The sequence below is a fragment of the Pogoniulus pusillus genome, chromosome 9 (assembly GCF_015220805.1).
Source record: "Pogoniulus pusillus isolate bPogPus1 chromosome 9, bPogPus1.pri, whole genome shotgun sequence".
Taxonomy (NCBI): Eukaryota; Metazoa; Chordata; class Aves; order Piciformes; family Lybiidae; genus Pogoniulus; species Pogoniulus pusillus.
Window position 1 is genome coordinate 14,540,238 of NC_087272.1, and position 13,832 is coordinate 14,554,069.

Consider the following 13,832-nt stretch of genomic DNA (forward strand, 5'->3'; position numbering starts at 1 on the left):
TATTCTCAAACCGTCTGAGCTGAGACTGGGGGAGCTGGGGTTGTTTAGCCCGGAGAAGAGGAGGCTCAGGGGGGACCTCATTGCTGTCTACAGCTACCTGAAGGGAGGCTGTAGCCAGGTAGGGGTTGGTCTCTTCTCCCAGGCAACCAGCAACAGAAGAAGGGGACACAGTCTCAAGTTGTGCCAGGGGAGTCATAGGCTGGATGTTAGGAGGAAGTTCTTGCCAGAGAGAGTGATTAGCATTGGAATGGGCTGCCCAGGGAGGTGGTGAAGTAGCCGTCCCTGGAGGTGTTCAAGCAAAGCCTGGATGAGGCACTTAGTGCCATGGTCTAGTTGACTGGATAGGGCTGGGTGCTAGGTTGGACTGGATGATCTTGGAGGTCTTTTCCAACCTGGTTGATTCTATGATTCTATGACATAAGAGACCCTTTCATATCTTGTTTCTCAGCTGTGTCATTAAGCTGCTATAATCCCTCGTTAGCCTCAAGCAGATGTAATAAGCTAACAACAACACTTGGCATAAGGTTTGCGGATGTGTAAAATTTACCATAGCTTCTTCTATGTTACTGATTTTAGCTACCTCATGGATGCTACTCTATACTCTGAAGAGTCAAAGTGTGGATTTGAATGCTTCTGTGAAATCAAACGTGGTGGTCATCAAACGCTGGTGAGTAGTCCCACACCAGTCAGTTTATAATTTCAAGGAGGCTATGATTTTAGCAATTCCTGCCAGAATAATTCCTGACAGATGTCGCATGACTCAAAGCTAGAGTTGCCAGGAGTAAAACCCTGCCTGCAGCTGAAGAAGCTGAGTGACAGTTTTGGGAACAACAAGGTTGTTGTCCAAATTTTGGGCAACTGAAGCATGTGGAATCATCTGCACTGACCTGCCGTAGCCAGTGACACAAGACCCACAGGCTGTCTTTGCCTCTTTGCAGCTACTCTATCACTCTGTCATCTAGACAACTTCCTACATCATTTGCATGGAAAATGGACCTCTAACAGGATCACTGGAAACAGATTAAACCACATGAGTAAGGACTCTTGATACCAGGAAGTCAAAGAGTCCTACTCTAGAGGCATGACCATCCTATTCTTCGTATGAATAAGGCCAGCATTGTCTTAAAGGTAATGTACCATTTAAACTTACACAGCAAACAAGTGTTTCATACTGAAAGTCACTGGCTTTTTGAGCTGTAAAGCTTCATAAACACCCAGCTGAAGTACATGACTGTTTTTTTTTTTTCTGAATTTGAGAAAGGATTTTTGGGGGGTGAAGATTATGATATGGTTGAAACTTTCCAGCACAACATTTGGATTTTAAACAAAGTTTAAGTCCACCACATCGAAATTCTAAGACAATAATTTTGTTTTGATCTAGAAATGTTCATAAATGCCCTATTGAATCCTGATTTTTTCCCTGAGTTTGGGAAAAATACAAATTATATTTTACATTTAGCTCTGGAAGGATCCAGTTGACAGCACTATGAGTGTTTTTTTTTTTCTGCATTTTAGCTTTTATACTCATGAAGCACTCTAAGAAGATGGCACTGCATAAAGCAAGAATACAACTCCTTAATTAAGTACACTAAGAAATGTTGAGGCATTACTTTAAAATGCATCAAATGCCTATCAAAATTATTTCAGACCATGATAAGGAAACTTCCATTCCTACACAGGAATCCTTCTTCCTTAGCCTTTGTAGATATTAGTGCAGAAGTTACTGCAAAGTCATGTCCCAAAGATTCTAATGTGTTCCAGACATTACCAAGCAGAGGAACTGTTCTACTCACCTACTCTGTACTACTCTGAGTAAGAGCATCTTGTGTTGGGAATAGTAGGAATAAGTAGGATCCGTGGCATACCAGGGCAATTCTTCACAAATCTTGCTGTTAAAAATTACCTGTGTGAATTGCCAGAACTTTTTAGTGTAAAAAACCCCAAAGTACAGGTCTTGAGGGCAGATTCAGTGAGTAACAACATGCAATGCTGAATCCACTACTTTTCAAATATGCAGGAAGATTTGAAGTCAGGTCTATGGTTACATCTTAAGCATTCATATGCTGGAAGCAGTGCTGTAGTGTGATTATAATCATCAGCCTATATGCTGTTTTATGTTTGGATTTGTTTCATTTAATGGTGTTTATAAAACCACATTTTTTTTTTCTCAGCTTTGCAAAATAATTGCAGTGTTCTGCACGCTTTTGTCAATTACTGAGAGAACATTTCTCACCTAGCAAGACTGCAGTTGCTAAAGTTCCCTTGTAAGCATAAGTAGTTATCAAAAAAAGAAATAGAAAAATAAGCAGCTTGTCATTTTCATCTGCTTGTTAATTTATAGCATAGCATAGCACACAACAGCTTTGGCATATGGCACAATTTGACAAAAAATGAAAATTTCCATATCTAAGCATGGAAACAACAGCTGGTAGCATACAGGCAATTGCTCAAATGGATTTACCAACAATAGCAAAATTGATTTTCCATTCACAACTGACATCTTGCTGGAAGGCACTGACCATCCTTCTTTCCCATGTGCAAATTCATGTCTTCATGTGACTGCTTTATCCTAAGCTTCCAGCCCTCCAGTTGTGCCACACATGACATCCCCCTGTCTTTGCAAGAAGGAAATGAAGGCAGGCACGTGCTGGAAGATAAGGAGATGTTTGACCTTTTAAAGGAATTACAAGACAAAAGCATTGTTGTTTTTCAAAACCAAAATTACTGACCTGTGAATGTTCATTAGGCGTGAAGTGTGCTGCACATCTCTGCCGGCACTGCTGCTGCCCAACAAAGCCTGACGAAGCCATTGTCTGAGGATAGGGCTAGAGCCAGCACCGTTTGGCTTGGATCAAAGGGAGATGCCATCTGTGGATTTACCAACGCACCATAGGAGAACCCAAATACAATACATTTAACATGCAGAAAACAGAGGCATTTATCAGAATAGGAGGCAACAAACATAAGAAAGGCTGTGTGCCCAGTGCACAACTGCAAGGAAAAGATGGAACCCTGGTACCTGCACACCTTCTTTGTGGAAAGGGTTGCCAGACCCACCCTGGAGTGCACCATTTTATGTGAGTCTTGAGTGTTCTAATTTTGCCTTGATGTTTACCGTGGGAAGTGGCTCTCGGGTGCTATCCCAGGATGGTGACACAAATGCCTCAGGATTGAGGGGTTATGGCTGCCCTGGCTGTGCTCAAGGGAGCAAAGCCGAGGGCTGAGAGTCTGGGTAGCAGTGTGTGCTCCCTGGCTGCACCTCCTGCAGTCCCAAACAGCTCCTACTTGGGGCAGGAGAAAAGGGTACCCAGGTCACTGTCCTCTACTAGGTGGATGTCAGGCCACTGACACCAGTTTGGTAGCCACCACAGGAAATCCCTCCGATGGCTCCCCAGGGGTCATTGGCATCTGCAGGCTCAGATCCTCCCCAAAACAACAAGCAGCTGCTGCCACCACCATTTCCTGCTGCAGAAATGCTGGGGCCTCCTTGGTCTCAGATGGTACTGTGGAATGGCACCAGGTACCTGTTCATTTCCTTCTCCAAGCCACTGACCTGGTATACAGTCAGGACATCTTCTTAACCTATGATCTGTCTGCCACATGCAAATTAATCAGACTTCAGGTTGTAAGAGTACTATGGCTATGCTATAAACACTGATCCTAACACAGTAAGAGTACTTTGTTTAAACAAGCAAATTTATTTATTAAGACAGGCTGCATAAAAGGTACATTTAAGGTATTTTTTCCACGTGGAATGTCGATGTCCCTCAGATTTTCTTGAAAAGTGGCCATCAGCCATATCAGCATCTTCCTGTCTTGAAAATTTGGACATCCCTTTTATTTTCTCTGCAAGCAGAAGAAAAGTATTTCAGAAAGAAGCACTACACTTGAGATATTTTACAAAGTGGACTCCTTTGTGTTTTATTATGTGCTCAGTTAAATGCAGCAGTGCATTAAATTTAATCACTTACAGCAAACAATACCACAAAGTAATGGTGATTCAAAGATTTATGATTCACACACACTGAGCAAGTAACTCAGCGGAGACAGCCTCACTTCAGGCTTTGTTACCAATAAAAACATGATAAAGCCATCTGCAGATCTAATATCAAACCACGAGACAAATGTCACCATGAGGTGAATTTGTCCATTACAAAGCACTAATGAAAGTCAAACTTTACAGTCCCTGCAGTGGGAACCATTTCTAACATGTAAAAACTTTCTCCCTTTCACGTGTGAAGTCAGTGGGAAGAATGTGCATTCTGAATCCATCTCTATATCCCAGCTTACACTAAAATTTGAATGTGTGGTTCTCTGATCATTGGAATCTTCTTCAAGAAAACTTTAGCTAAGTTTCCCTTAAATGGGGAACATTAGGATTAAAGTTTTTAATCCCATACACGGTACTTTAGAGAGCTCCATTTACAAATATCAGCTTACTATGGAAATAGAGATACAAAAAGTCAATGACAGAATCCAGACTTACACAGATCATCCTTTCACTTCCCTATCATATTAGAACCAAGGTGTTTTACTCCTCAAGAAATTCAAAAGGCTTATGATTACCCCAAAGCAGGGACAATCTGCGCTAGTAGTTGTATTGTGCATCTTTTAACCAGAAGGTAGTGGAGCATATTGGAAATACAAAAGGAAAAATTCAGCCTAGGGAATGTAAGAGAGATGTAGGGATGTAAGGAGAAGTTCTGGCTGAAGGACAGCTCTTATGCCACACCTGTGGGATATGCCCATATGTTTCTACATCACCATGCTATGCTATTTCTCTCGGCAGCTGCTGGTCAAGCAACTTGTTAAGAAGGGCAGAAAGATCATTTTGTTCTCCTCTCCCAAGGAGTGCTGTGTCCTGTAGTTTTAACTGCTTGAAGAGAAATGATTGTTACTTATGACCACGAACCATTTTTCAATGCTGAAATTGTTCCAGGAAAACAAAGTGTTTTATCCTTATTGCATTTATGCCAAGTCAAAACTCCAGAACAACTCCAGATTGAATTAGAAAGCCACCGAGTGTGCCAACAATTGAACCATTAAATAAAAGAGTCAGGATAGTATCTGACCACCCTGTGTCCCTTCAGGCCAAAATGCATGTTTCTGAGCATGTAGGATGCCAGCAAAAAGAAGATGATTAAAAAAAATCTATATTGTGTATATAACTAGATTAAACCCCATGTTTTATACACAACATGCACATTACATTTTATACTAATGAGACGTAAGCCCCATCATAAATTACTTAAGGAACTGAGTGGAAATAAACAAGCAAGTTTTGCTAGAGGACCACTTGTGCTTATTCAGGAATGTGTTATACACCCATCTGGAACTGAAGAATCACACGTAAAAAGTTAAACATCCTAGAACTGTAAAGCTGGATCTCAAAGCCCCTCATTCTGCTCTGAGAAAGGACCAAATACACTGCTTCAGTTGTGAGACACTCTCCTGTCTGTCCCCATGACACAGATTTGCACTCTATGTGCAATACTCAGAACAGTTCTCTTTGACATTTATTGTACCCATTTCAGTCCATTTTTTCCAGATCCCTAGGAATTTAGATACTGTCCTACACAGATCATTCTGTATCATGCTACTGGAACACATCCAGATAGGTCTTGAAAGTCTCCAGAGGAGACTCCACAACCTCTATAGGAGCCTGTTTCAGTGCTCTGTGACCTTTACAGTAAAGGAGCTTCCCCTTGTGTTGAAGTGGAACCTCTGGTGCCGCAGCTTACATTGCTCCTTGTCCTATCCCTCCCTCCTGACACCCAGCCCACAAGGGCACTTTGCTGTCCCATGGATAACTTGTTATCCACCAGGACTCCCAGATCCCTCTCCACATGGCTGCTCTCCAGCAGATCACCTCCCAGCCTGTACTGGTGCAGTTTATTGTTCCTCCCCAGATGCAGGACTCTACACTTGTCCTTGTTGAACCTCATCTGGTTCCTCTGTGCCCAGCTCTCCAGTCTGTCCAGCTCTCACTGGATGGCTGCACAGCCTTCAGCTGTATCAGCCAAGCCTCCCAGTTTGGTGTCATCAGCAAACTTGCTGAGCAGACTCTGTCACCTCATCAGTGTCATTGATGAAGATGTTGAACAGCACTGGACCCAGAACTGATCCCTGGGGGACTCCACTAGTCACAGCTCTCCAGCTGGACCTGGCACCATTGATCACCACTCTTTGAACTCTATCTTGTAACCAGTTCCTAATCCACCTCACTCTCTGCTCTTCCATCCCACACTTCTTGAGCTTGCTCACTAGGATGTCAAGGGAGAGGATGTACTCTGGTGAAAATATTACCAAATCCTGCAGATCTGCAGTTTTTTAAGTATACCTTGAAACACTTCAGCACTGTCTTTAAAATATTATTTCCTTAAGTGTCCTTTGACACCTTTAATGCTTCCCTTATTCTGGCTTATATTCCATCTATCTTGGTCGTTTGAATTTTGTAAATTATCTGGTCATAATTAATCTTTCCTCCACTGAAAGTCAGAACTATATTTCAGCCTTCCCTTTCTTGAGATCTACCTATTTGTAGTTCTGTAAATGCTCATCACTGCTGTTGTGCTAATCTCACTTTTCCCCTCTGCTGGAAGCAGAAATTCTGTTACTTGTATAAATTCTTTCACCATCAAAGCAGTTGTTCTCAGGTTGCACAGAGAAGATGCTCTCTAGAGGGTTCTAGTCAATCATAATGGAGGATAACTATACTCATTAAACACTTATTTTCTATGCTTTCAATTGTTTTAAAAAATAATTAAATGATTAAAGAAAAAAAATACCCTCTCAAATATTAGGAGACCGTTTTCTTGATTGTTAAACAAGCTGAAAGGCAAAATAGTATTTTCTTCCAACATTTGGCATTCTTACTCTTCTCTGTGAAAGGAGGTACCAGAGGTTGGATCTCGAAAATAAGCACTTTGCAGTAAAAACATCATTTTGAGTGGGATCTCATCCATGTTTTCTGATGGGGAGTATGGTGCTGTGTTTAATGGTAATGTGGCACTCTATGAACTCAATAAGCAGCCTCCCTCTGAGTTACTTCTCTTTAAGAATTACAAAGGTGGATATTCAGTACTCCCAGCTAACTGAATCAATTGTAAGCCATTTACAGGTATCACAATGAAAGTTGTAGCAAAGGACTGACAGTTGAGAGGACATTGCAGTTTGTTACAGAGTATGAACAATCCAATGCTAATGATGTATTAGTTAACTGGAATGCCAGAGAGAATATTTTGCGTACATACATGGAAGGAAAGGTTAGGATATCAATTTGGTGACTACCTGTTTGAAAAGCAGAGCACACACTCGTTTGCATATGTCTTTCCATCAGTCCCGCAGACTGGATTGTAATCCCTTGGACATCCAGGCACACCATACATGTGGCAGGCAGGCTAGGGAAGATAGGTACATAAGAGCTTTGAGATATACCTTTGGAAATAGGTCTTTGACCAGCTTCTGATTTGAGAGCTTCTAAAGAATACTGGCACACTCAGTACTGGTACAGGAGCTGGCACAGCATTGTCAAGTGCCACATTATCTTTCATGCTTGGCTTCTATAGCCTGGCATGGCCTGAGCTGTGGTGTCAGGACATGCATGTACTACAAAACCCATCTCCATCCAACACATTAACATCAGTGCGACAAACGGACAGCAAGTCTTCTTGAGGGGCAGCTGCAGATGGAGCAGGTAGGAGAATCACCACAGCCTCTGTGTGGCAGCCCTTAGCAGGCAGGTGCCTGGCTGTCAGGTTCGGGGCCCCGGGGAAGGGACCACCCCACCCAGGGAGGCTCGGCTGGCGACAAGGAGGGCACGTGTCATAGTCCTTCCTGGGCACTTACCGCGTAGCTGGCAACGGCACCGGGACACCAGAGGAGCCCTGTGGAGAGCAATCAGCGTTAACGGCGCCTGGTCTCGCCTGGTATCCGTTCCCTGTCCCGTCCCCCACCATCCAGTATCCTGTCCTGGCAGCCTCCGATCATCCCATATTCGGCACCGTCCTGTGCCGGTTCTTTACCCCGCCCTGTGATAATTGGTGCCCGCTACTGGCTTAGGTTCTGCGGTCGCCCCACGAAGCCAGTAGGTGTCCGGTACCCGTTCATGTTTCCCCTTCCCTGGGACGGGACCGGCCGTGGCTCGGAACCTGCCCGCTTCCCCGGGGCTGGCTCGTTCCCCTCGACCACCGCTGCCCCAGCGCCGTGCCCCCAGTACCAGCGAGAAGGGTGGACAGCAACACCAGCGCAGGCAGCTGCATGTCGGCGAAAGGCGCAAGGGCGGCGAGTGGGACGGGACAGGACAGAGCAGGGCAGGGCAGGACGGGACGGGACGGGACGCGACGGTGCAACGGCGGCGCGGGCGCGCGGGCGGGCACGGGCGGGCACGGGCCGGAGCGCCGCGCGCTGGGCGGGAGCGGGCAGCGCTCGCGCCGCGGCGGGAGCCAGGCCTGAGGGCCTGTGGGGCTGCGGGACCGCGGCGGGACGGAGCGACAGGAGCTGCCGGCGCCGGGAGCGGTGAGCAACCAACCGAGCGCTGCTTCTGCAGTGCGCAGAGCAGTGCAGAAACCTCCCGGGGCCATGCTGGGAGGTTGAAAGCTTCGGTACCAGGCCTGTGCAAGAGGACAGCAAAGTTGATGGTAGGCATCTGGCTGTAATTCCAGCATTGCCTAGGTTCCCCGCCTGCACTTCGCCTTGTCCGATTGCAGAGTGCCTAGGGCAGTGCAAGGAAGCTGGAATCGAGGTGCCGTGTGGCTTTTGAGATCCTGGCCCTTGTCTCATCATAAAGTGGCGTGAGATGGCCCGTGCTGATCTGTGAATGCCTTCCTGCCAAGAGGAAAGGCAGATCAATAAAGCCAACCTGCCTGCGTCTGAAGTCGTGAGGAGCCAGGCCAGAGCAGGCCGGAAAGGCTTGGCACACTGCCTGGTTGGCACAACTGGGTGTTGGGGTAGTGTGGATCTCCAGTGTGTCTCATCTGTTAGTTGCTGATAAGAGTGCTTATCTCTGCAGAGCCCAGGGCTTAACTTTACCCAGAGTTTGGCTCTGGAACTGTTCTTACGTAGTTTCCTAAAATCTAGGGCATGAGCTTCTTGTAAAATGGACTGTGCTTGTGCACATGAGCTGAGGTGTAGTCCTGTCAGGTGTTTTGGTATGTCCTCTCTCAGTACAAACACATCCTTATGTCTCTGTCAACTCTAAGTCCTTTCAAGCATGGCTTTTCTTCTGTGTATTTCTGACAGTGTGCCCTGCCTGGATGGCATCATAGGGAGGCTATTTTATTATGTGCTGCATATGTTCTCATTCCTCTGGGTAACCTGCAAAATGATGGCAGTGTGAGATTTCCATTCATTGCACACCTTTGAAATTATTACCCTTCACAAAGGATGTTTCATACAGAAGCTTCTGGTTTGGATATTTTAAGCAAGATGCCTAATCAAAATGTTTCATGGCTGGTGAGGCATGTAGAGGACTGTTTCTCTCTGATCTTTAGCTTTGCTCAAGTTTTTGCCCCAGCATTGCTTGCTAAGCCATTTGAAAAGAAATCTGTTTTCTGTTACCTTGTTGTTCATGGAATGGTCAGATTTGCAGTTCATGGGGCACCTTTAGGTCCTAGAGAGATCTCCTTGGGAGGAGTGTCAGGGGGTTTAAGTAATGGAGAGTTGGACTGGGATGAGATTCTTTGCTTCTTGAAGCTGGTGTTTTTCAAAGGAAAAAGTGCCTGATGATGGTGAAGAAATAAAAAACAAGGGCAGGGTTTCTCTAAGTTGTTCGTGTCTTAATTCTCTGTCATAGAACAGTTAATTGCAGAGCTCTTGCACAAAGCTGTGTTTTCACAGGAAAGAAGCCAAAATCGGCAAACCAAACAGGAGCTCAATGTCTCAGGTGTTGGTAGCCCAGACAGCCTTTCTTCTTAAGAACTTCATCACAGCAAGCACAACACAGATGTGTGCTGTCATGATATTACCCAAGAGAATAGCTGCCTGCCCCACCCCAAACATTCTCCACACTGTGTTTTCCGTTCAGTTAATGGCATGCTCATCAATTTGTTGCACTCCATATCAGATAAACAGGGTGAATGGCACCGTTTTGGTCTCTGTGAGTTCACGGCAATGTGAACTCATTCACAGACATGTATTCTGTCCTCAATGCTTCCTCTTGATGTTGCACAGAAAACACGGAAAGTAATCTGCAAGTGCTTTATTAACTCTCAGTGTGACACTCATTTTAACTTGATGCCAGTCCAGCCTTCTCAGTGCTGAAAGCATTTTATTTTACTTAAATTCTTTCCACCAGGAGTGTTAACTTTGATTTGAATAAAATTTGAGGAACAGGTCTTTAGAGAAATGAAAACGAAAGAAGTGAAATTTTAAACAGAAGAAAAGATAACTTACACAACTTTTCTTCTGGCAAGATGGAGTATTTACTAAAACCCTTCTATCTTTTATAAATCGTTAATAACTGGAGGCAAGGAAAAGGATAATTACACAAAGACCTTCTTAATAGCCTTTGTATCATGTTAACATATTTCTGATATGAATGCTGAGTCACTGGAAAAGAAAATTGCAGAACTACTTGCACATGTCCCAGAAGTTATCTTCTTGTTACTGTCAGGTGGCTGATTAATAAACATGGAAGATAATAATATGCTACTGTATAGGCTGCAGGGAGCAATTCGTAATAAGATATGTCCCTACAACAAAGGCCTGTTTCTGCCTTATGCTTTCTGTGCTTGGAAGCTAGACTTTAGTTGAACATCTGACATTTTTCTAAGTAAAAATGTATGGCTCCCTGAAAGAAAAAAGTTCCTTTAGTGAGCTTATATGTGCTTTGTATTCTTCTGTGATTCTGTTTTCTGTGGCTCAGTGATTCTGCTGCCCAGCAGTTAGGTACTAGCAAGGCTGTGATCCAAGTCATAGATATTTTGTGACTGAAAGATGTTAAGAGCAGCAGAACTAAGGGCAAGTTTCACAGCAGAAGTATGTGCCTGTGTGTGGTGGTTTAACCCCAGCCAGCATCTGAACACCACACAGCTGCTTGCTCACTCCTCCCTGCTCCCAGTGGGATAGGAAGAAGTGAAAACTCATGGATTGAGATAAGAACATCTTAATAACAATTAAATTAAAAAAAGCGAATGAAAAGCAATGTAATGAAAAGGGAGAGAGAAAACCCAAGAAAGGATAAGTGATGCACAATGCAGTTGCTCACCACCCACTGTCTGTCGCCTGAGGGATGATCCACCCCTCCCAGCCAACTCCCCGGTTTATATCCTGAGCATGATGTTCCGTGGCAGGGAACATCCCTTTGGCTAGATTGGGTCAGCTGTCCTGGCTGTGCTCCTTGCCAGCTTGCTGGCAAAGTATGGGAAACTGAGGAGCTAAGATACGTGCTACTTAGGAACAACTGAAATGATAGCATCTTATCAACATTATTCTCTCACTAAATCTAAAACACAGCACTGTACCAGTAAGTAGGAGGAAAACTAGCTCTGTCCCAGGTGAAACCAGGACGCCGTGTCCTTCTTTTTACTCTCTGGAGTAAAGAAGTGTCACATGTGAAAGTCTGTGTTTGGTCTGGAGAAAAAGCACATATTTCAGAGCCTCAGTTTCACTGAAGAAGAAAGTGATTGTATAGGAAGGAGTTACTGAATATTTATCACAGTTCCCAGCAGAGATGGCCTGTACTCTCTGTGATTTGAAAGAAACAAAACAAGTTGCTGAGAAAAACCTTAGTGGTTGGAAGTGTTCTAGTGCTTCATGGGCTTGTTGCTGTTCCAGTGAGTGCTACCCAGGTGCTTCTGAGATGGACCTTCTGTAAAGACTGGCCACTGATTGTGACTTCCCCAGTGATGCTGACAGGAAGGTCTTTTTATGACTTCACCTGTATAGTAAAGATCATGGTGTGGGTATCTCCATCTTATTCCAGGATGAGACAGTTTGTTCCCTACCTTGCTAAGAAAACAAAAGAAGGAATAGTTTTTATATCTAATCAGTAATGAGTAAGTCTTAAGTAGCCTGTGGTTAATGTGAATATCTGCAAACTGCAGCAGAAATAGTTTAACTGAATTTAGAATGGATTCAACATCAAGAAAAGCTTTTAGATGCTGAATGATAAATGCCATTATCTAATGTTCCTTAAAACAGTTGAGTCCCTTTATGAAAAACTGAACATGACCCACTCTTGGTGTTTCTTGGAATGAAAATATGTTGAAGACTTGCAGGCTCTGGCATATTAATCTTTGGGGATTTCCAATACTCAGTTAAACAAGGTTACAGCTTCACTGCTCTGTTTGCAGTAGTCCTGTTTAGAGTGGGATAGTGGGTGAGAGACCCCAGAGTTTCCTGATAGCCATCACTGCCGTGGCTCTGTGTCCCTGTTCCTGGAATCCATTCAGAGCTTTCATCTGTTGATTCATACTACATTCACTTACATCACCCATCCTCCTAAAACCAGTGGGCATTAGGCACTGGAAGGATGGAGACTTCCAGCGAGAGCCCAGAACTCGTGCCTATCCCAGGAACTTTTACCAGTAACATTTTGCAACATTTCAATGCCATCAAAAGACTGGATACATAGCTTAACACAGGTATCAAAAATGCATCTGGTGGTACCATTTATTCCTGTTGCTTGAAGTGGTATTTGTTTGGCTGGTATGCCTGTGCCAGAATGGAAGTTGCAGGGAAAACGTGTTGTTATTTGTTGGGTACTCAGGAGTACGTCAGCGAGATGCAGGCAATTTCCAGGAAGACTGGAGTTCCTGCATTGCAGTAGAAAGGTCTTCAATATTTCTTCCTCTTTTACCACCTGGAAGAATTGAGTGCAGATCTGGGTCATAAATCTTAGCAGCGTTCTCTGTCATTCTCCGGAATATTTTTATGGAAGGCATTGAATTAGTGAATGAATGTCTGCTCTGGGCCTCTCCTAGTACCTCTGACAATAAGGGCACTGAACTTAATAAAACCCCACATTATTTCTCAAGGATAGGCCAAATAGAAAGCTGTTTTGCACTGTTTACTGAAATGAGATCTCTTTGAAAAGAGTCCGGCTGCTTATAGCTTCTCACAAGCACAAGAGCATCATGGGCTTAGGCAGCAGCGTAAACTTGATTAGGGGACTTGAGCGTCTGTCATATGATGAAAGGCTGAGAGATCTGGGGCTGTTTAGTCTTAAGAAGACTGAGAGGGGATCTGATCAATGTCTATAAATATCTGAGGGGTGGGTGTCAAGTGGATGGGGCCAATTTCTTTTTGATGGTGTGCAGTAATAAGACAAGGAACAGTGGACACAGACTGGAATGTAGAAGGTTTCACGTCAACATCTGGACAAACTTCTTTACAGCGAGGGTGACGGGGCACTGGAATGGACTGCCCAGAGGGAGTCTCCTGCACTAGAGACCTGCCTTCATGCATTCCTGTGCAGACTACCCTAGGTGATCCTATTCTTAGCATGAGAGCTAGATTTGATGATCTCAGGAGGTTCCTTCCAACCTCCAACATTCTGTGATGCTGTGAAAACAGTTTTCAGTATAAAATCAGATCACAATATCTGAAGAAGGATTATGTATCTGTCTGCTTAAAACAGATATAGGGAGATGTCTTAGAATATTGTAGTACTGGGAGGATTGGAACTGTGGTGCTAGATTGCCTGCTAGATTGGAGGATTCAGTAGTGTGGTGTGGAATATCCTCTTTGCCATAGGTAGTTGAAGCTAGAAGTCTAAAAATAAGAGAATAAAATAGACTTGTAGAGCAAGAAACCATAAGTGGCCTTAATAGTGTGAAAATTATCACTTGAACAAGTTCCCACAGCCTTCTGTAAGCAGGATGGTGACAGGA

At 44.1% G+C, this 13,832-nt stretch overlaps 1 protein-coding gene and 1 long non-coding RNA gene across 2 annotated transcripts; one reads left to right on the forward strand and one right to left on the reverse strand.

The window, feature by feature from the left end:
* The first annotated feature begins 580 nt into the window (after positions 1–580).
* LOC135178087 (uncharacterized) lies at positions 581–1,228 on the forward strand. The gene is made up of 2 exons (XR_010303345.1): positions 581–667; positions 939–1,228. It is a non-coding gene; the product is annotated as an uncharacterized LOC135178087 (long non-coding RNA).
* Positions 1,229–3,675: 2,447 nt separating this feature from the next.
* On the reverse strand, positions 3,676–8,378 carry SPINK2 (serine peptidase inhibitor Kazal type 2). The gene is made up of 4 exons (XM_064149373.1): positions 8,219–8,378; positions 7,849–7,886; positions 7,291–7,400; positions 3,676–3,846 (listed from the first exon to the last, which is right to left on the reverse strand). The coding sequence occupies exons 1-4, from the start codon at positions 8,259–8,261 to the stop codon at positions 3,801–3,803; spliced, it is 237 nt and encodes a 78-aa protein (XP_064005443.1). The 5' UTR covers positions 8,262–8,378; the 3' UTR covers positions 3,676–3,800.
* Between the last annotated feature and the right edge of the window lie 5,454 nt (positions 8,379–13,832).

Excerpts from the sequence above, each read along its gene's own strand:
- SPINK2 (XM_064149373.1), bottom strand. The coding sequence starts at position 8,261 with ATGCAGCTGCCTGCGCTGGTGTTGCTGTCCACCCTTCTCGCTG. Across the intron at positions 7,401-7,848 it reads GTGCCGTTGCCAGCTACGCG|CCTGCCTGCCACATGTATGG; the intron begins GTAAGTGCCCAG and ends TATCTTCCCTAG. Across the intron at positions 3,847-7,290 it reads GTGCTCTGCTTTTCAAACAG|AGAAAATAAAAGGGATGTCC; the intron begins GTAGTCACCAAA and ends TTCTGCTTGCAG.